Raw genomic sequence first — 19148 nt, forward strand, 5'->3', positions numbered from 1 at the left:
TGAGGGGGTGTAACTCAGTGGTAGAGTGCGTGCTTCGCACATTCTTCGGTATGGATGCATCGAAGGTCGACGACTGCACGAAGTCCAGGGTTCAACTCCCTGCTCCTCCAGCTCTTTTGCCTCCCAGTGCGACAGACGAGCTGTCGCGCGACGCTCGAAGCCTTTGAAAGTCGAGTATGGACGGTAGGAGGAGGCGAAGCGAAGATCGCTCTTTTGCCGTTTCCTGCGTCCTTCCGTCTCCTGTGCGGCCGTATTCTGACGTCTTATAGACGCTCGAAAAGGCCTGAAGGTTTCCCGAGCTCGAGGGACGACGTTTGGCTTGCGAAGAGGCGAAGCCCTTCTCCTTCCTCGTCTCTTCGCCGCAGTTTTGCTCCGTCCGTCTCCAGCTCGCTCACAGTAGCTCAGATTGGCGCGTTGTTCGTCCCGTTCCCTTTCGCTGCTGGAGATCCAGCACTCGACGCAGCGTCCCGCTTAACCTTCTCCCACTCATCTCGTCCAGGCTTTCGCCGCACGACGCTCGCGACCTATTTGCTCCCCCAGCAATACAGAGCAGTGCACAGTCTTCAGCAAGGGGCTGACAGAAAGACTCAGAGTTGTTGACTTGCGAGCACGGCGCAAGGAAGCGAGAGATGGTGACAAGGAGCAAGCATGCATTAGTCGTGTATCGTGAGGGGATGCAAGGGGTGCTACATGTAATGGGAGAGGACAGAGAGAGAGGCTACACGTGCACATTTGACGGAGAACAAGTATGGAGCAAACCGAGAAAGCAGAAAGCCCTGACGAGAAACGTCCCGCCTCACGCCTCCTCATACCTCGGCGGCTCCGCTCCTCCTCCTCCTTCTGCGCCTCCCGCTCCACCCGCCTCTCCCGCCGCCGCTGCCGCGGCGAGCGCATGGAAAGAGTATGACGAAGGGATGACGAGTTCGCATCGTATGATGGGGCGATAGGCGAGCCAGTATCCTCCCTGCACAATCCGCATCCATCCACATCAGTTCGTTTCACAGGTAGGGTAAGGAAAGGGAACGCACCTCCGTCTCCCTCAACCTCCACCTCAACACCGGACCCTCCTTCGGTGCCATACTCTCCGTCCTCCCCCTCTCTGCCTCTCCATCCAGGTAATTCCTCATCAGTCCTGCGTTGGTGGAAGATGTGATGGGGAGGGGGGACCAGTCGCGCGTTCGGGCGCGGAGGAGGGTGGAGAGCGTGTACCGGCGCATGCGGACGGCGTTGATGGCGAGACCGTTGAGGAGGATTATCAGGACCAGGGCGATCTGTGGCGTGTCACTTCCTCAGTAAGGAGTGAGGGAGATCCGAGCGAGAGGAAGGGAGGACGAGCGCACCTCGACACCCTTCAGAAACCCCGTCTGTTTCCCCCCTCCCTGTCCCAACGCCACCACCAACGCCACCAGCCACACATAGTCCATCAGTTCGACCAATGCGAGCCACACGCGCGTGATGGCGAGCGAGTCGGGAATCGTTTGGTTCAAGTCGGCGATGCGGGATTTGAAGAGTGGGACGAGCGGGTGAGGGTCGGACGAGAGGGGGGAGGAACGCGATGCGTGCGGTGTGAGGGCGACGCCGGAGTCGGCTGTTGTAGATCGACGGAGAGCGGAGAGCGAGATCGTGCTCCGTGTCGAACGGCGCCTCGAGACTTGCGATTCCTCGTCGCGCGCCTCTCGCGCCACAGTTCCAGACTCCGCCTCGACCTCCCACGGCGCCGTTTCGTCGCCCCCGAACTCGCGCGGCCAGCGATTCCACAACTTCTCCCTCTCACCCCTCAATGCCCTCCATATCTCCCCGACCCTCAGTCGCTTGTCCCACCTGCCTTTCCCGCCGACTGCCTCAGGCGCAGAAGGGTGATAAGCCCACTTGATGACGCAGGAAGAGGTCGAGGCGGTGTTGATCGAGGGGATGTGGCCTGGAGGGAGGTCGGCGTCGTGTGAAGCAGAAGGGGAGTGAGGGCCTGTCGAGCGCCGCCTGTTGGGTCCGGGGAAGTAGACGGGCGGAGGGGCGTCGCGCGCGGGTGCGGTAGATGTGGTCGAGGCAGGCGATGCGGCGGGAGCCTGAGGAGGGGAAGCAGAGGGTTGTGCGAACGAGGGTTCGCGGACGGGGTAGATGCGCTGTTGCCAGGACGGCGTGTACGATGGCCGGTTGAAGAAGCTTGCCATGCGTGCTCGAGTGCACGGTGTGGTGAAGGCAGTCTCGGGACGCGCGAGAGTGGAGGAGGCGGAGGAGCTTTACTGAATAGAGGCAAGTATGCGAGTGACTATTCGTAGCAAAGTCAAGTAGCAGGAATACAAGTTGACCCATTGTCCTGCATTGCTCCGTTGTTCCCCCTTTGCAATTTTCACCGGGTCTCCATCCGGGGGTTCCTCTTGTCCTCCCTCACTTGCAACGCTCGTTCACCGGCGCCACCATGGTGTGGACACTCTGCCTGAGCACCGCACTCTTGCCCATCGTACTCGCAGCGCCCAGTCCGTCCCCACTCCCTTCCCACCAGAACCTCGCCGACCTCGCTCGTTCAACCCCGCTAACACCTCGCACACTCGTAACAGCGGGAAACGCAACTGCAACAGCGACAAACCTCTTGCCTGTCCCCTCGTACGCGACCCAGTCCACCGCAGCGTTTGCGACCGCGACAGCCAAGGCGCTCGCTTCGTCTTTGCCTGGGTGCGCCGGAGTGTGAGATGTGTGACCGGGGATTCCGCTGACCTGCATCTGGTCGTACGCAGGTACACCTACAACCTCACCGAAGAGGTGCGCTCCCCCTCTCCAGCCCTCCACGACGCCCGCTGACCCTTGCCGGCAACTTGTTCCCCCCTTCTGTGCTCCGATCGCAAATTCCCCATCTCCCCCCTTCCTTCCTCGCCTCGCACACATCAGAGCGAAGCGACCCGCGTCTCCATCTGTAACCAAACGACAGCGTTCTGTGCTTCGGCGGGGTGCTCGGCCGACAATGCGAATGTGACGGTCAACTTGTGCGTCGCTCTCGTCCTCTGGAGCTCGAGTGCGGGCTGATTGAGTGTCGGCACAGTTGCAACCCGACGACTCTGGGCTGGAACTGCGAGTGCAACAACAAGGCGCAGAGCAGGCTACAGCCCCTCACTGTCCCCGTAAACACCTACGGTTCGTCCTCCCTCCCTCCCGCTCCCTCTCCCTCCCGCTCCCTCTCCCTCCCTCCCTCCCTCCCTCCCCAACTGACGCTCGCTTCGCTCGCGCGCAGACTGCCGCCTCCGCACCTCTGCCTGCCTCGACCAATGCCAAAACCCGAAAGCCTCGCCGCCCGTCAAAGACGTCCAGGCGTGCCGGAACGCGTGCAATTACGTGATTGGCAGTACGTGCGGGACGGGCAATCAGGTGCTGCCGGAGTATCAGGTCAAGAATGAGGGGGACAAGCCGAAGTGAGTTTGCGCGAGGCGGTGGACTTGCGGGCGAAGCTGATGGTCTTTCTTCTTCCGTTTTCTTCCTTCTGAGCAGATACTACGCCGAGTACGCCCCTCTCTCTCTCCTCCCATCGCTCTCTCCCGCTAACACTTCACGTGCGCGCGCAGCACCTCCAAAGGCGGCGTCGCAATGGGCATCACGACCTCCTCCGCGCTCCGGTCACTCGGCTCGCCTGCGCCTGTGCTGGCGGGACTTTTGGCGGTTGTTGTTGGTGTGGTGGTGGTTGGATGGCGCTGAGGCGGCGCGGGGCTTCTCAAGACGGACACTCTTTTCGACTTTCCATCGGTTGGACTCTATCCGGTTTCTCCGTACTCCTTCTATCGAGTCGGCTGCGCATGGCTGGCTCAGTTTGTATCGCTCCTCTTTTGCTAGTGTTTGTACCAGTCGTGCTTGTATTGCCAGTTGCGCGGCCGTACGAAGAGGACGACCTTCTTAACCTCCGCTCCTTTGCACCGTCCTTGTTCTTCCTCACCGCACTCTCAAGCTATACCGTTCACTCGCTCGAATGCCGTACGCACTCACGCACGAACAGCGACCGGCGACGTTGCAGTCGCGAACGGGCGTCTCCGCAGCTCTCGACTGCGACGGAAATAGCGTCAAAGGGCGAGGGGCTGGGCGTACGAAATTACATCAAGCCGTTTAGTCGAGGCTGCGTCGCTCGCTCGCTCCCTCTCTCTTCTTGCTCTCCTTCACATCACTCGCACTCGCACTCGCACTCTCAGACAAGCACATCGCAGAAACCATGTGTGCGTACCCGCTCTCCCTCGCCCTCGCTCCTCCCGCTCCCGCTCTCGCCGTTCCCCACCTCCCCTCCCTCGTGCGTGTCGATCAGACCACGTCGACCCCCTTCCCTCCTCCTCCTCCTCCCCGCCCGCGAAGCCTTACTGACCCCTTCGTGGACGCACACAGTCGACTTCTTGTCCGTCCCCCCATCCTCCCTCTCCCTCCCTCCCTCAGGACTGACGAGGGTTCGTCGCGGATGCGTGTGAGGGTACACAGTGGAAACGACTCGTACCAGGCTCAGGCCGCGCAGGACGTGCAGAACAAGCACAAGAGCGAGGTGCGCGAAGCTTGCATGTCGGCGGCGGGGACATTGTTGCGATACTGACACCTTGGGTTTCGTGTCGCGCGTTGCAGCTCTCGCACGAGGTGCGCTTTCGTTCTTGCTGACGGGCTGAGGACGACGCTGACGAGCGAGTGGGAATGCGCAGCTCATCGCCGCCGCCGCTGCTTACGAGGTTCGTCCGCATACTTCCTCCTCATCTTGACTTTCTCGTGCTGACCATGATGGTGATGGTCTGTACAGGCGCAGAAGGCCTACGCCTCGCATGTCGCTGCCAACGGCAAGCCCGAGTCGCACCAGAAGGTACGCTTGAGCGTCTTTTGAGCCTCGCGAGTCGTTTCCAGGCCTTGGCGACTCTCCCCCGCCTCTCTGCCTTCTTCCCGCCTCTTTCCGACTTTTCCGGCCTTCTGAGCGTTTCTATGTCTACTCTGAACGCCTACTCGCCGCCCTACACTCCTGCTCCGTCGCCTCAACCCTCGTCTTCGAGAACCTCGACCACTGACTCCTCAACGTCTCATGCGCGACAGGCCCGCGAGCTCCTCGCCGCCTTTGCCGCCGCCGAAGCCGACAAGCTCATCGAGACCAAGGGACTCGACTTTATCGACCGCGAGGAGGCCAAGCGCCAGGCTCGCCAGCACGCCGAGCAGGTTCGTTCTTCGCTCGCCTCCCCGCGAAGAGAGCGCTGACGAGTGAGGGTTAACGCAGGCTATCTCGCCTGACAACTACTGAGCGTCCACGCGCTGACCCTCGAGGACGTGAGGGGAGAGAAAGGGAGGAGCCGCTTGAAGTCTGTCTGCCAAAACCCAAATGAAGTTTTCGTCGTCTCGCTTGCGGTCTTGTGAGAGAGGAGAGGAGCTTGAGCGTGGCCTTGCTCAGCAGGAGATTGTGAGCGTCAAGTGAGCGTCGCGGACGGCGAAAGGTGCAGAAGAGAGCGAGCAGGCGTCCCAGCAAGTCCGGCCTCGTCCCTCTCACTTGTGACGCCCCCCCTCCGTCTTGCCTGTCCAAATGCCTGCAAAAGGACTCCCTTCACGCAGTGTGACGCACTGTGGGCGCAGAGAGTTGCGCAGCCGCTCCCAACTCATGCTCGAGAGGACGGAAGAAGTCGCCTCGTCGACAGCAGGAAGGGCGCTGCATCGCTCCATCGCACCCTACAGCAAGTGTTCAGTGCCGAACCATGAGTAGCGGCATGCGCCGATGCGCCGAGAGACGTCCGAAGCTCCTCCTCCCTCGCAACAACGTTGCCCTTGCTTCTCCCTCTTCCTCGCCCATATCTCTCGACAGCGCACACGATGCACACGCAGATTGTCCACACGCATTGCAAACGGCATTCTTCCAAACTCGAGAGACAGAAAGGAGTAGAGACAAGGCGAGGGAGCGAGCGGGGCATTGTCGGGTTTGCTGGCGTAAGTTGGGTCGGGGGGATACAGGAGCGGAGAGAGTGAACATGCGAGAGAGGGGTTGCGGCTGCGAGGGCGCGGAATGGGCGAGTCCCGGGGCGCTTAGCGGGACTTGGCGAGTCCGACGGCCTGCGAGCGGTCTGGAGGTTAGTAGGCGTCTCGCGGGGCTTCGTGCGGGACAGCGTACGTTGCGCTTGAGGTCGTAGACCGAATAGACTGCGAGGAGGAGGCCGGAGGAGACGTGGGTCAGCGCGGAGGGCGCGGGAGGAGGAGGGGATGGTCTGGGGACGTACACTTGCGCAGGAAGACGTCGCCGATGACCCAGATTCGCAAACCCCCGAGATCGATGCCCATAAATGGTGAGATGCATGTGCCGCCGCTCTCGAGGATGTAGTCCTTCGCGTCGAGGGCGTACTCCTTCCCGCCGAAGACAAAGGTGACCGGCGGGAGCGACGAGACGGTCGAGCACTCGACGGTGTCTGTGGATAAGATGCGTCAACACACCTACTTCCCCTGTAGACGCCGTGAGGCGCCACGGGAAAGGGGGGAGGAGGAAATTGAAGTACATGCGCCCCCGAACCGCCCTGGGGAAGCCCCAATCTGCTTATTTACAATTGCGGCCGTATCCGTGTCAAGCGCAATCAAACTTGTACCTGGAAGCAGGAGAAAGAGGAAGAAGAAAGGCGAGAAAGGCGAGGGACGACGAGGTGAAGGTCAGCCCGGCCGCTCCCGAAGCCCCGCCCCACACCCATAACCACAGCAACAGTCCAAGACGCACCCGTGTCGATAGCGGCGCCCGTGTTCTCGAGCTCGAGCGTCTCGTCGCCGAGCTTGAACGCCTCGAGCTCGATCTCCCAGTAGCCCTTGCGGCGAACGGGGAAGTACTCGATCTTGCCCTGGTAGTGCTTGTCGTCGATTCCGCCATAGACGATCTCGCTGTCGTCGTTGTCCTTGCCGAGGTAGACGGAGAAGACCTGCTCGTCGATCAGGCCTTGGTTGATCATGTTGTAGAAGGGCGGGACGACGCCGTTGACCGAGATCGTGTCGTACGCGATGCCCATGATGCCGTCTGAGCGCAAAAGCCGTGTCAGCGGCGCCCGAGACCACAAGAAGCGAAACACCGCGCACCAAACTTGCCGAACGCAAAGGTCAGGCCGGGCTCGCTCGTCGCCTCGGCAAAGTCCTGGTGCTTGATCTGCAAGTCACCGACGCTGACCGTGTCGCTCGAGATGAAGCCCTCGAGCGAGCCCGAGCCGTAGCGGATCGCAAAGTCGGACCCGTTGGCCTTGTACGTCGACGACTGGCTCGAGTCGTACTTGGCGTGGAGGAAGCAGGCGATCGACGAGCATTTGACCGAGGGGACTGCGCGGGGAGACCGTCAGCGCGGGAACGACAACCGAGGCCGGAGCAACGACAGAGCCGCCCGCTGAGAAGGTCACGCATGGCAGACGACGGCGAGACGACCCAGCGACGACTCCGACGACGCAAAGACACCACGAAACGCACCCCAGAGGTTACTCGATCCAGAATCGGGAATGACCTGCGTGGACAGGAGCAGAGTGAGCGGACTGAGCCACCGAACAACTCGCACACACAGCACGCACCTTGAAGGTCTGCGGCGGGGTGCCGATGGTGATTTCGTGGTAGTACTGAGCGTTGGCAAAGTCTGCACGCGACAGAACCGGTCAGCAAGCCCCTCTGCGCCGAGCAAGGCCTCATCGGGAAGGCGGGCGGCACGCACTCGAGATGGGGACGCCGTGGCCGCCTTTGGCGAGCTCGTCGTTGAACTGGTCCTGCTCGACCTGGATGCGGAAATCGGTGTCGCGGCTGGGCGGGTACTTGCCGCGCGAGAAGGCGAGCTGGTTCGAGTACCGCGCCAGGTACTTGTCGGCGAGCGCGGCGACCGAGTTGACGCCAAAGTCGTCGGCGGTGGTGCGCTCCATCTTGTGCAGCTTCATCCTGTGTCATCCCGATCCACGCAAGCACACCAGAAGGGGAGGAAGCGAGGCCGCGCCATCGTCAGCTCTGCGAGGTGGGGAGGAGAGGCGAGCCATCGCACCTGGTTCCGCCGGCCTGGGCGCCCTGGGACGCCGCGAGCAATGCGAGTGCAGTCGTAGTTAGCGCGAGCATCCTCGATGAGCAAAGTCAAGCGAGGTTGAACAAGAGGAGAGACCAGGGTCCGGGTCAATGAGGATGACACGGCTGGAAGAGGGGGAACGGCTTGCAACGCTTCACTCGCGATAAGAACGACGGCGCAACGACGATTACAACAACAGGACGACGAATGAACTACTCCGCCCGACCCGCCTCGAGCGAGCGCACCAGGTCCGCCCACGCCTCCCTCTCCAGCTCGAGCGCGGCGACACTCAGCCGTTCCTCAGCCTGCGCCTCCCGCGCCTCCTCCCGCACCCTCTGTGTCTTGCCATCCCACAGCGGTACCTTGCCCTCGAGCGGCTTGAGCAGGTCGGCGAGCGCAACGCCTCCTGGACCCACTGCTGATGCTGCGGGTCCTGCTGTGACGAGACTGCCAAACGACGGGTCGATCAACGGTGCTGCCGACGTGCGGGAGACGCGGAGGTGTCGGATGGACGTGCGGAGGGCGAGTTGGATGTCCTACGGGCGTGCAAAAGGTCAACTCTCGCGGGAAAGGAGAAATTCGCAAAAACGCACATTCAGCGTGGCATAGTAGCCCTCCGCGTACTTGCTGAAGTCGGCGAGCTTCTCTCCTCCCTCTCCTGAGGCCGCGCCGCCCGCCTTTGCGCCGTCTTCTACCTCGTCGTCGTCCACCGCAAGTTCTCGAGAGGTGAACGAGGACAGCGGGTCGGGGTGGAGGGACGCGAGAGTGCAGCCGGCAAAGTGGAGCAGTGCAGCAATGTTCTGGGCGCCACCTCGTAGGATCAGCAGGGCTTCACGGCGAGTAACGGAGCGCGAGAGAGGAACGCACCTCCTCGACGACCTTGAGCTCCTCAATCCGCTTCCCCGCCCGGGTCTTCTGCCACGCCTCCTCCTCGCCTCCGTTCTCTGACCCGTTTTGAGACCCTTGATCCACCTCCATCTTCGTTCAGCCCCGTGCTGAAAGCGTCAAGTCGGCGAGAGATGTGTCGGGCGAGAGGGGGTGGACAGCGAGTCGTGCGCCGTCTAGCGGGTCATGCGCTCAATAGACGCGTACAAGAGCAGTCTGAAAGCTCTACGAGCCTCTGCAAGCGCCACTCAGCCGGCGCAGTGAGCGACAGAGGCCAACCCAGCTGCTCGCTCGACGCTCGACCTTGAACCAGACGCTTCTCGCCGTTCTCTCGCTGTTGAAGGCTCAGACTACGCTACTTCTACTCGCCCAAACTCATAGCTGGCTCGAGACCGTCCGCAATCGCCAGCCTGTCGTTTGTTGACTGCGAAATCGCTCGGTACCGACGGTCGACGACATCGCGCGGCGGGACAGTCTGTGGCGCGTGCTGGGCGTAGGCAGGAGCACAGACTAGGTCAGTTTGAGCCGGGCCAACTCAGCAAGCAGACTTGCGCGTACTGACACCGTTCACCTCCCTTCCAACTCCCCATCACAACTCGCTCACAACGCCGTGCCCGTTGGACGCCCATACGACCTGCTCACACGAAGAAGAAGCATGAGTGGACCACGGCCGAGCGGGCGCTACCCGCCCGATGCGCCAGACCCTCGGTACCATCCAGGTCTCCCGATGCCCCCTGCGCATGGCATCCCTCCGCGCCCCGACTTTTTCCCGCCAAACCAGCAGCAGTACAACTCTCCGCGTCCCAACTTCCCGCCACCGTCACTGCCTGCACCGCCTGGGCGTTACTCGCCCGCCGTCGGGCCCGGATCTGGCTCACGAGCTTACGACGAGCGATTCGCGCCGAACAACGCCTTTCCGCCGGGGTATGGGAGCCCAGGACCGCAGGGATTGCCCTTGCCGCCCAAGATGAGCTACCCTCCTCGCGAACCGATTCCCCTCCCGCGACCACCACTCCCCATCGATGACCGCATGCCGCCGCCTCCCATGCGTTCGGGCAGCGGTGGAGGTGCGGCCACGCCGGGAGGCGCAGGGTGGCAGCAGCAAGGAGGACGTGTGCACGACGAGCGGTGGGACTATCATGGCGGACCTCCACCTCCAGGCGGATTTGCCGGCCTGCCACCTCATCCTGGCCATATGGGCGTCCCGCAGAGGCCTCCTCCGCCGTCTTCGAGCGCGCAGTTCCCTCTCCCGCCCCACCCAGGGGCCGCCGCAGCGTATCCTCCACCTCGAGCGTCTTACCCAGAGTGCGTTCGTTCGAGACAATGCCGGTCTCGCAGAGCTGACTCGAGGACTCTGGCAGCGACCGCAACGGCTCTCGAGCGTCCACCTCGTCCAGTTCCTACCGCCCTCACTCGCCGCCCCGCTCCTACTCGCGACCCGACCTCGGCCCTTCTTCCTCCTCTCGCTACCGCAGCCCCTCTCCCGACTACTCCCGCTCCCCGCGCCGCCACCGCTCCCCTTCCCCGTCCTACCGAGCTCGCGAGCGCGAACGCGAGCGGGACTACCACGACGGATACGAGGATGAGCGTCACCGCGAACACCGGTCTCACCACCGCCGACCTCGTCCGCGCTCCCGCTCCCGCTCGCCCATCTCCCGTTCACCCTCCCCGCCGCCAAGACGACGCCGTCGCGGCTCGTCGTGCTCGTCGCCCGGCATCTCGCGTTCGCCTGAATCGCCTCGCGTTCGTCGAACTTCTGCAAACGCGAAAGCAGGTGTTTGGCGACGAGGGCGGAGTGCATCGAGGACGCCGAGCGGGAGCAGTGATAGCGACCGAGGGTACAGGTCGTCGAGGTCGACGTCGAGGGATAGGCGGAAACGGTCGGGCAAGCGGAGACATCGCGATGAGGAGACGCATCGAAGCGGTGGACGCAGGAAGCACAGTCCCGAGTCTGAGCGGAGAAGTAGCGGGCACAAGCGGAGGCGGAGCACGGACGAGCGATCGCACGAGCGGTTTGACGACCGGGACGACAAGAAGGCAAAGACGGCTGCGTCTGGGCCAGGTTACGCGCAGCCGCCTTTGCATGCCAATGGGTCTCGCAGCGTCTATCCGCCGTCAGTACCGCAGAACGGCGCACACGAGCGGGCCTCGTATCCTCCGCCGAACGCCCTCCCGACCGGTCCTCGAGCCGTCAACGACCGTTCCCACCCTTCGACGCCCGGTGCACCCGGTAACGTCTACCCTCCTCCCGGTCCGCCCCTTCATCGACCGCAACCGCAGCATCCGAACGCCTTGCCGTCCCAACCTGTCGGCGCCGTCAAGGTCCAGCTCGCTCCTACCGGTCCTCGCGCTCCGACTGGCCCGAAGGCGGCTCGCCCTGGTTTCGTACCGATCGGTCAGCAGGCGCAGCACCAGCAACAGCGACTCGGGCAAAGCGCGCAGCGAGTTGCGGCCAGGACGGGCGTTCCCACCGGTCCTCGCAACGGACCTGTCGCTGGTGATGTCAAGCGGTTCTTCCCTGGCGATGAGGACGAAGACGAGGTCGCGAAGAACGCGCCCTCGGGGCCTGCGAAGGGCCGTAAACCGCCACCGCCAGCGCCGGCAGACAAAGGCATGGAAGGGCCGTCATGGGAGGAGAGGTTGGGACAGCGAGACGGCGGAGCGCAGCAGCGTATGCAGGACGATCGAAGCTGGGTCACTCGTCAAGGTGGAGAGGTTTCGCCGCCCAGGCGACAGTTACCGCCCGACGAGGACGACCGAACCCCACCGTCGCAGCCGATGATACTCAATCCCTCAGCGAACGGCGGTCCACCGCAACCAGCTGTTCTGCATCGGGCCTCGTACGAGCGGCCAGGCTCCGGCCCAGCACGACCCGCGCCGAATCAGCAGCAGCAGCAGCTTCGCGCAGGGGGCCCGGCTCAGGCCGTCCCTCCGCTCTTCGCGCCTCGTCAATGGGGCGCACCACCGACAGGTCCCGCAGCTCAGGCATCCTTCACTCCGCCCGGCGCGAATGGACAGGCCACGCCAACAGGTCCCGCCTCTCGCGCTTCCTCAGCTGCCACGCCCGCCCTTACCGCTCCGCCATCGCCAAAAGCGATTGACCGCGTGGACTCGCAGTCTCTCCCGCCGCCCACTCCGTCAAACCCGCCTACGCCTGTCCCGACCGCAGCTCCCACAGCTGCCGCAGCTGCCGCCCCGCCTCCCCCGCCGCCTACCGAGCTGTACGAGCGGCTCGTCCAGGTCGGCGAGGGTACGTACGGAAAAGTGTACAAAGCTCGCAACGTCGAGACGGGCGGGCTTGTCGCGCTCAAGCGGATTAGGCCGGAGGCGGAGAAGGACGGCTTCCCCGTGACAGCGGTCCGGGAGATCAAGCTCCTCCAGACGCTGCGGCACCCGAACGTCGTCGAGCTCGTCGAGATGCTCGTCTCCAAGGGTGCGCTCTAGTATTCCGCTCAATTCGCGCACTCCGGAACTGACAACTGTTGTGCGCGCGACAGGCCAAGTTTACATGGTCCTCGAGTACCTCGATCACGATCTGACTGGCGTCCTGCACCACCCGTCGATCAACTTCAGCCCGGCGCACCTCAAGTCGCTCATGCAGCAGTTCCTCCAGGGACTCGGCTTTATCCACCGTCGCGGCGTCCTGCACCGCGACCTCAAGGGCTCGAACATCCTGCTCAGCAAGCGCGGCGAGCTCAAGATTGCCGACTTTGGTCTCGCTCGCTTCTATCAGCGCGGGCGCAACAACGACTATACGAACCGCGTCATCACGCAGTGGTATAAGCCCCCCGAGCTGCTCTTCGGCGCGACCGTCTACGACGAGCGAGTCGACATGTGGAGCGCAGGGTGAGCATCGACGTCCTCTCGAGTACGTCGACCTTCACTAACGGCTCTGCCTTGCAGTTGCATTTTCCTTGAGCTCTTTGCGCGCCGGCCCATCTTCCCTGGGCAGGACGAGATCCACCAGCTCGACGTTATCTTCAGGCTGACGGGGACGCCCAACCTCGACGACTGGCCCGCCTTGCAAGACCTGCCGTGGTACGAGCTCGTGAAACCGAAGGCGGTCATCGAGCCGTGTCTGCGCCAGGAGTTTGCAAAGTGCGTGCGCTCGCATCTCTCACACTCTTATGTCGCTGACCCCTGTACTTCGCAGATACCTCACGCCTGCCGGTCTCGACGTCGCCGAAGCCCTTCTCGCGCTCGACCCTGCTCGTCGCCCGACTGCCGACGATGCGCTCAGGATGCCATACTTCGTTTCGGAGGAGCCCCAAGCCGAGATGCCGACCATGTGCGTGCACCGTCAACCTGCTCGCCCGGACAAGACTGACAAAAACGCAACCTCGCAGGCTCGCCGATGTCGAAGGCGAATGGCACGAGTACGAGAGCAAGCGACAGCGACGGCGCCAGCGCGGCGACGAAGGCGCGTAGACCTTCATGCCCGCTCGATCTGTATCATAATCTGCACATCTGCACCTCGCATTCTATCGCAACTTCGCACTTTCTCGCGCGCCCTCATCTGCACATCTTGCAACTCTTGCGTCTCTCGTGCGGAACCGATGCGAGAGAACGCTGTTATCACGCACGCCTCACGCTTCGCTACCGGCAGTCCAGACGGACCCAGAGTCTCCCGTCTCGTCCTCGTCCTCACTCGCCTCGCCCGTTCCGACTCTCCCATGCAGACTGGCCTCCCTGCTGTCGCCATCCCCGCCCGTATCCTCGTCGCTGTCCGAGATCCACTCCTTGCTCTTGACCTGCTGTCCGCCCTCTTCCATGACCTCGTCGTCCTCGCTGTCCACGGTCGCCTTCGAGCGGTTCCTCCTGCGGCCATGGGTCTCCTTCCGAAGTCGGTCAAGCTCTTTCCGCCGCTGACTCTCAGCGACCTTCCTCCGCTTCTTCTCCTCCGCAGCGGTCGCGCGCGCCTCGTCGACTTTTTCTTTTGTCGCCTTGGCCGACTCGCGACTCTGAAGGAGGACCTGTTCGAGCTGGTCGACGAAGGGAAGGAGGTTGAGGACACCGTCGAAGGAGTCCTTCGGAGCAGCGCTGCGCAGGTGTGCAGGCAGCGCGCTCGGCAAAGGGGTGAGATGGGACGCAAGAACGGTGAGAAGACGATAAAGGGCGTGAGGGAGCGAGGCGATGAGGGCGGACGGAGTTTCGTGAGAGGCTTTGTCCGGCAAGACGGAGGACAGGGTTTCAGGTCCGGAGGAGTCGTCCAGATCGGTGCAGGGAGGCGCCCTGTACAGCGACGAGATGATGGAGGCGAGTTGCGAGAGGTACGATTCGGGAGTGGAGGGAGGACGGCCTGAGGAGTCTGAGGTGTCTTGAGGCGGGAAGAAGCGCGAGATCTCAGGCATGCCTACGAGAAGCGTAGGACTTCAGCTGCAGTCAGCAACCTGGGATTTACGCGAGTTGACGCACGGCTGGGGACCTTCTCTTCGCTGACAATCTTGGTTTCGATGAAGCCGAGGTATGCGTCGATGTCTTCCGGCAGCATATCGACAACTTCTTGACTACAAGTGCGAAAACGGTCAAGATGGCGCGGATGGCGGGAAGAATGGCTGCGCACCTCCAGAGGCGGGACTGATCGCCTGGACGTTCGAGCGCTGCGATGCGCTCAACAGCATCGAGCCAGTCGTCGCAGCGAGGAAGCTTTGAGGCTACGGCGGACAAGATCGGACTGTGTGAGAGCTTGTCATTCGCAAGAGCACCTGGCGGAGGAGCGCAAAGTCGACTTACGCTTTGCCATCAGCCCGGTCCTCGTCGAGCGTCCACAGCATCCGACACAGCAAGACCAGCACGGTCGCGATCTTGACCTCAGGCAGCGCAGTCCGCCAATCTTGTGCGAGACCTTTGTCGACGAGCCGGACGGGCCAGGCGGACTTGTGAGCGGGAGAGGCGGAGGCAGGAAGGATGATACTGTCGGCGAGGTAGAATGAGGCTGTAGCGGGAAGCTGGCCAATGAAAGTGAATGCGAGAGAGTAGGCGAGGGCTGTCGAGGATCGCGCTGTCAGACTACCTGAACTCTTCAGGTCGACGAAATGCTCAACTTGCGCGGAAGAGCGAGAACCTCGCACAGCCGTCCGAGCATCAACGGGACGTTCGCCTCGGGGAACTCAATCGACCAATCCTCGCGGTACATCTCGACGAGCCGGGCGAGCCAGATCTGAGCTGTTTCTTCGCGATGCTGGTCGAGCGACGGGTTGTGCGAGTAGAGGTGTGGGATGGCCTGCGATGGCAAAGCTAGTCAGCCACCGGCTCTCCCCCATTCTAGCTCGAAAGGAACCCACAGTGGGCGAGAGCAGGTCGCGATTGTGGTGATGAAGATGTGCCTGCATGTTGGCAGGCAGGTGGATGACGGCGTCGAGGTAGCGGATCTGGTAGGTTTCGGCGAGGCTGCAGAGAGAAGTCAGCACATGCTCAACCAACGAAGGCGGCTTGCGCAACGCACCGGAAAAGGTCGGCCAGGAAGACGGGCAGACGAAGCGTAATGCAAGCGAGGTAGATGACGAGCAGCGTGTACTCCATTCGCGGCTGATCGCGAGGATTGTCGCTCTTTGTCTGAGCAGGCACGAGACTCCGCCGCTTGTGCTGAGGGTATCGAGCGGAAGCTGGAGGCTGTTCCTGCGAGTTGCCTGTCGCATGTGGCGAGGGTTGCCGTGAGAAGGGGGAGCCGGTACGACTTGCTGCGCCTGCACGCGGTCGCTCGTCGTCGGCGTCCTGACCCTCGGAAAAGTACGAATCGGCGTCCGATTCCTCCTCGTCCTCGTCCGCGCCTTCCGCATCTGTCGTCGTGGCGCCTCCTCCGTCTCCGATATCGTCTCCCGCATCTTCTTCCTCCTCATCCAACTCCTTCTTGACCGGCTTCTTCGCGCCTCGCCGACCGTACGGCTTCCTCCCAGCGCGAGTGTAGCGGTCTCCCGGCCTCGGTCCGCTGTAGCTGCCCGCCGGTTCCTCGCCCTTCTCGTAGTCGATCGGCGCAGCGGGCACTTTCGAGCTGGCGACGAGCATAGTCCACAAGTCGCGTGCGACAGCCTCCAACTCGACCGGCCAACCCATCTCGTCGATCAAGACACGCAGCTGCTCGCGCAGGATGAGCTGCATGCACTGCCAGACGAGGAACGTCGCCCTATGGCCGTGAAAGTGGTCGTTCGAGGGCGGCTTCTCCTTCTTTGTGCGCCCTTTGCGCATTCGGCGGGTCGTCTGGGTGTGCTGAGAGGGTCCTTCTTGCGTTTCCGTCGTCTCTTGCACGTAGCCCTGCATCAAATGGCCTTCCTCGCAGACGATCGAGCCTGATAGCCCGTCTCGGTGCCATCTCTTCGAGTTGCAGACCGGGCAGCGCGGTCGTTTGGGCATCTTGGGTGAGCTTCGAAGGGTCGGGGCCGGGAACGGCGAGGGGACGATGCACTGGATTGGGCGAGACGGGAGTCGCTAACGGAACGTTAAGGAGAGGGAGTCAAAGGAAAGCCTGTGTGAGAGTTCAGCGAGATGTCAATCGAGAGGCCGGAAACAAACAGCTCGTCCAGGCGCAGATGGGAGTGTGTACGCACAGTCAAGATCTTCTGAGTCCGTCTGAGCGTTTCATCAGCTCCGTGCGCTGTATGTCCCTACGTCGCGAGTCGCTGAACGGGAAGAGCTTCTGGAGGAGGCGAGGGAGACGCGGTGGCTTCGGGAGGGCTGATGGCGGTAACGCTGCGTTCTAGCAGGTCGCACGAGCGTCCACAGAGCACGGCAAGGGAACACAGCGCTCCGGGAGCAGACAGACGTGATGAACCGGCCAGTTCGCCTCTTGCACCTCAACCTCATCCTCCCGCTTCGACTGGACCGCTGGAATGCCTGCTAGACCTGTCTGCAAGGGCCCACATGCCTCTCTCGACCTGGCCCACCGCTCCCCACGCCCTCGAGCCGCGCTGTCGACGATGCCTCACCGCTCGACCGCCAACTTGCTCTCTTCGGTCGCAGTGCGAGCGCGCTGCGAATTGGACCGCTCGTGGGACGCTATTAGCGCTGGTGAGAACGTGCCGAGACAACGAGCCCGAGGCCCACCGACAGACGACGTTGGCTTGCGACTGTTCGAGCGACTCGGTTCTTTCCTTCTTCTTCTCATCCTACGGGGCTCTTCTGCCCAAGATGTCCTTCTTCGCCGCAGACTCCGACGAAGTCCTCGATCATCAGCGCCTGATAATCAAGACCGGGCGAGGCAATGAAGACAGAATAGGAGCATGGGTTCAATGCAGCCGCTTGGCGTGCGCAAGGAGCCTAGAATGAGCACTCGAACAACGAGGGGCAACTATCAGATGTCCACAATGTGCGTTCTATGATTCCTCGGCGCCTACGAGCGAGACGACCGTCAAAATTAACGCTCGCGTTCGTGCAGGCAACGTTCCTCGCTACCGTCTCTGTCGCCCAGGCTGTCGATCAGTTGGCGAAGGACGTCAAAATTGAGCACGTCAAGTTCGACAAGGCGAACGAGACTGGCGCCGCGCGAGCGCGGGAGGCTGACGCCGCTTGGCTTCCGGTCTTCCTTTGCCGCGCGCAGACCCCGGCGCTCTGGCGCACTCGCAGTGAGCATCAATAACATCAACAGACCCTCAGCACCTCAATATCATCGTACATAGCCCGTGTCAACGCGCAACCAGTCGGCTCCATCCAGAATCCTCAGTTTCGCAGCATCCTCAGCTGTTCCTCAAGGACCAGCCCGTGCTGCATCTTCGCTCCTTCGCTTCGGTTGCGCCCTCCACTGCTGCTTCGCACCTCGTCAGCCTGGGGCCAGGCTGGCTGCGGACAACTCGCTTGCGCCATCGTCGTCCTCCATGGCGATTAGGCGCGTTGTTATCGCTGGACATCTCTCTTCTCCTCGGATTGTCCGCCCTGCTCCTATGCTTCTGCCTTACACCTGTCACGATGTCTGCCGCTCTGTCAAGTGAGGGCTTTTGCGAGTCGAGCGCTCTGTTGCCGTCGTCGCCCGTAAATCGGCCGGCGCAGGAAAGGACCGCTCCTTGTCCTCCCTCAACCTCTCGCAGCGACCACGAACACCTGCTAGCGACCAGTCCAGCATCCTACGGCACCATGGAGACACACGAACTGCGCCGCACTGGCTCTGCTTCCGTCCTCGCCGCCCACCCCACTCGACGAAGTTCAGTTGCCGAGTCGCCCCTCGCTGATTTGCTGGACCCGGCGACGAGTACGAATGGCTTTCCTGAACAGCAGATACGCATGCGCGGGGCGGCCAGCGCGACAGACCAGAAGAACGACACACTCGACACCCCTTCGGCTCCCGGACCTCCCCCTCAGCCAACTGCTCAGCAGAAGACACAGGGTTCGAAGAACAGGAAGCGGTGGGGCGGACTGGTGTGGGAACTCGAGAACAAGGGCGCGGTCGCACGGGATCACTTGGCGGGAGAGAGGACGTTCCTTGCTTGGCTGAGGACGAGTCTGGCGCTGGCGAGCATAGGCATCGGTGCGTCGTTTTCTCAAGCTACACCGTTATGACGGTCGCTCTCAAGGCGGTGGAGCGAGAATGCTCGATATAGGAGCCACAACGCTTCAATCTGCGGGACTGACTAACCCACACCCTTCCAACCCGCAGCCATCACCCAGCTCTTCCGCCTTCCCTCCGCCTCGACCACAACCAAATCAGCAACACCCACCTCCCTCCCCTCTTCCGCCGCCCAACTGTCATCCGCCCTCTCCGCCCTCGCGACTGCCGATCCATCTCTCGCAACCTCGATCGTGCCCATCCTGCGAGCGCAGCAGGCGCAGATAGATGCGGCGCAGGCGATGGTACAGGACTCCACGAAGTATCGCAAGCTGGGCAAACCGATCGGCGGCACCTTCATCATGCTCGCCTTGCTATTCCTTCTTCTCGGTGAGTCGCCGTGCGTAACCCTGGATCGCCTGTCGCCACTTCACTAGTTGTGCACTTCATTCCTGGGACGTTGGTCATCGCGATTGATACGACTCTCTTTTGCAGGCATCCACCGCTATTTTGCAATCCAGCTCGCCCTGATGCGAGAACCCAGCCAGTTCCCTCCATCAAGACGAAGCGTCGGGCTCGGGTCCTTCTGCGTAGGTGCGTCCCAGTCTCCACGTCGCCGATCTGCGTGCCAAGTCCTCCGACGGTCGCGCGGTGCTGATTCTTGCGAGAGCTGGACGACAGGCGCACTCATTCTCGCGACGTTCATCTCTATTCTTGCAACGCAGTGAGTGCAGCGCTCTACGTCACTGTCAGTAGAGCGGTACGCTGACTCGCTCCTTCCGCAGCTGAATCTCGCTCGCATACGAGTGA

The 19148-nt window shown here is 62.4% G+C and overlaps 8 protein-coding genes across 8 annotated transcripts; 4 read left to right on the top strand and 4 right to left on the bottom strand.

Moving 5' to 3' along the window:
* Positions 1 to 796: 796 nt before the first annotated feature.
* Positions 797 to 2168, bottom strand: RHTO_07810 (uncharacterized protein; the record flags this gene model as incomplete). Its single annotated transcript, XM_016421466.1, has 3 exons — positions 797 to 964; positions 1029 to 1271; positions 1341 to 2168. The coding sequence occupies 3 exons, from the start codon at positions 2166 to 2168 to the stop codon at positions 797 to 799; spliced, it is 1239 nt and encodes a 412-aa protein (XP_016274059.1).
* Positions 2169 to 2416: 248 nt separating this feature from the next.
* On the top strand, positions 2417 to 3681 carry RHTO_07811 (uncharacterized protein; the record flags this gene model as incomplete). Its single annotated transcript, XM_016421467.1, has 8 exons — positions 2417 to 2474; positions 2556 to 2670; positions 2733 to 2757; positions 2884 to 2978; positions 3035 to 3126; positions 3224 to 3401; positions 3478 to 3489; positions 3552 to 3681. The coding sequence occupies 8 exons, from the start codon at positions 2417 to 2419 to the stop codon at positions 3679 to 3681; spliced, it is 705 nt and encodes a 234-aa protein (XP_016274060.1).
* Positions 3682 to 4186: 505 nt separating this feature from the next.
* On the top strand, positions 4187 to 5236 carry RHTO_07812 (phosphoglycerate mutase family protein; the record flags this gene model as incomplete). The annotated part of the gene is made up of 8 exons (XM_016421468.1): positions 4187 to 4190; positions 4354 to 4363; positions 4444 to 4504; positions 4582 to 4593; positions 4656 to 4682; positions 4751 to 4810; positions 5035 to 5154; positions 5213 to 5236. 8 exons carry the CDS (start codon positions 4187 to 4189, stop codon positions 5234 to 5236), a joined length of 318 nt encoding a protein of 105 aa, XP_016274061.1.
* Positions 5237 to 6006: 770 nt separating this feature from the next.
* RHTO_07813 (saccharopepsin) lies at positions 6007 to 8034 on the bottom strand (the record flags this gene model as incomplete). The annotated part of the gene is made up of 10 exons (XM_016421469.1): positions 6007 to 6033; positions 6092 to 6120; positions 6198 to 6383; positions 6471 to 6557; positions 6683 to 6973; positions 7033 to 7266; positions 7411 to 7444; positions 7509 to 7570; positions 7646 to 7863; positions 7964 to 8034. 10 exons carry the CDS (start codon positions 8032 to 8034, stop codon positions 6007 to 6009), a joined length of 1239 nt encoding a protein of 412 aa, XP_016274062.1.
* Positions 8035 to 8193: 159 nt separating this feature from the next.
* On the bottom strand, positions 8194 to 8959 carry RHTO_07814 (Mediator complex, subunit Med11; the record flags this gene model as incomplete). The annotated part of the gene is made up of 3 exons (XM_016421470.1): positions 8194 to 8517; positions 8575 to 8781; positions 8849 to 8959. The coding sequence occupies 3 exons, from the start codon at positions 8957 to 8959 to the stop codon at positions 8194 to 8196; spliced, it is 642 nt and encodes a 213-aa protein (XP_016274063.1).
* A 562-nt stretch (positions 8960 to 9521) lies between these two features.
* RHTO_07815 (cyclin-dependent protein kinase) lies at positions 9522 to 13294 on the top strand (the record flags this gene model as incomplete). The annotated part of the gene is made up of 6 exons (XM_016421471.1): positions 9522 to 10171; positions 10228 to 12299; positions 12364 to 12712; positions 12770 to 12964; positions 13020 to 13154; positions 13213 to 13294. The coding sequence occupies 6 exons, from the start codon at positions 9522 to 9524 to the stop codon at positions 13292 to 13294; spliced, it is 3483 nt and encodes a 1160-aa protein (XP_016274064.1).
* Positions 13295 to 13452: 158 nt separating this feature from the next.
* Positions 13453 to 16216, bottom strand: RHTO_07816 (RNA polymerase I specific transcription initiation factor Rrn7; the record flags this gene model as incomplete). The annotated part of the gene is made up of 7 exons (XM_016421472.1): positions 13453 to 14219; positions 14282 to 14373; positions 14430 to 14540; positions 14600 to 14852; positions 14915 to 15089; positions 15151 to 15256; positions 15312 to 16216. 7 exons carry the CDS (start codon positions 16214 to 16216, stop codon positions 13453 to 13455), a joined length of 2409 nt encoding a protein of 802 aa, XP_016274065.1.
* A 1713-nt stretch (positions 16217 to 17929) lies between these two features.
* RHTO_07817 (DUF202 domain protein) lies at positions 17930 to 19066 on the top strand (the record flags this gene model as incomplete). The annotated part of the gene is made up of 4 exons (XM_016421473.1): positions 17930 to 18320; positions 18450 to 18728; positions 18834 to 18932; positions 19020 to 19066. 4 exons carry the CDS (start codon positions 17930 to 17932, stop codon positions 19064 to 19066), a joined length of 816 nt encoding a protein of 271 aa, XP_016274066.1.
* Between the last annotated feature and the right edge of the window lie 82 nt (positions 19067 to 19148).

Source organism: Rhodotorula toruloides (genome assembly GCF_000320785.1).
Source record: "Rhodotorula toruloides NP11 unplaced genomic scaffold Scaffold8, whole genome shotgun sequence".
NCBI classification, from domain to species: Eukaryota; Fungi; Basidiomycota; class Microbotryomycetes; order Sporidiobolales; family Sporidiobolaceae; genus Rhodotorula; species Rhodotorula toruloides.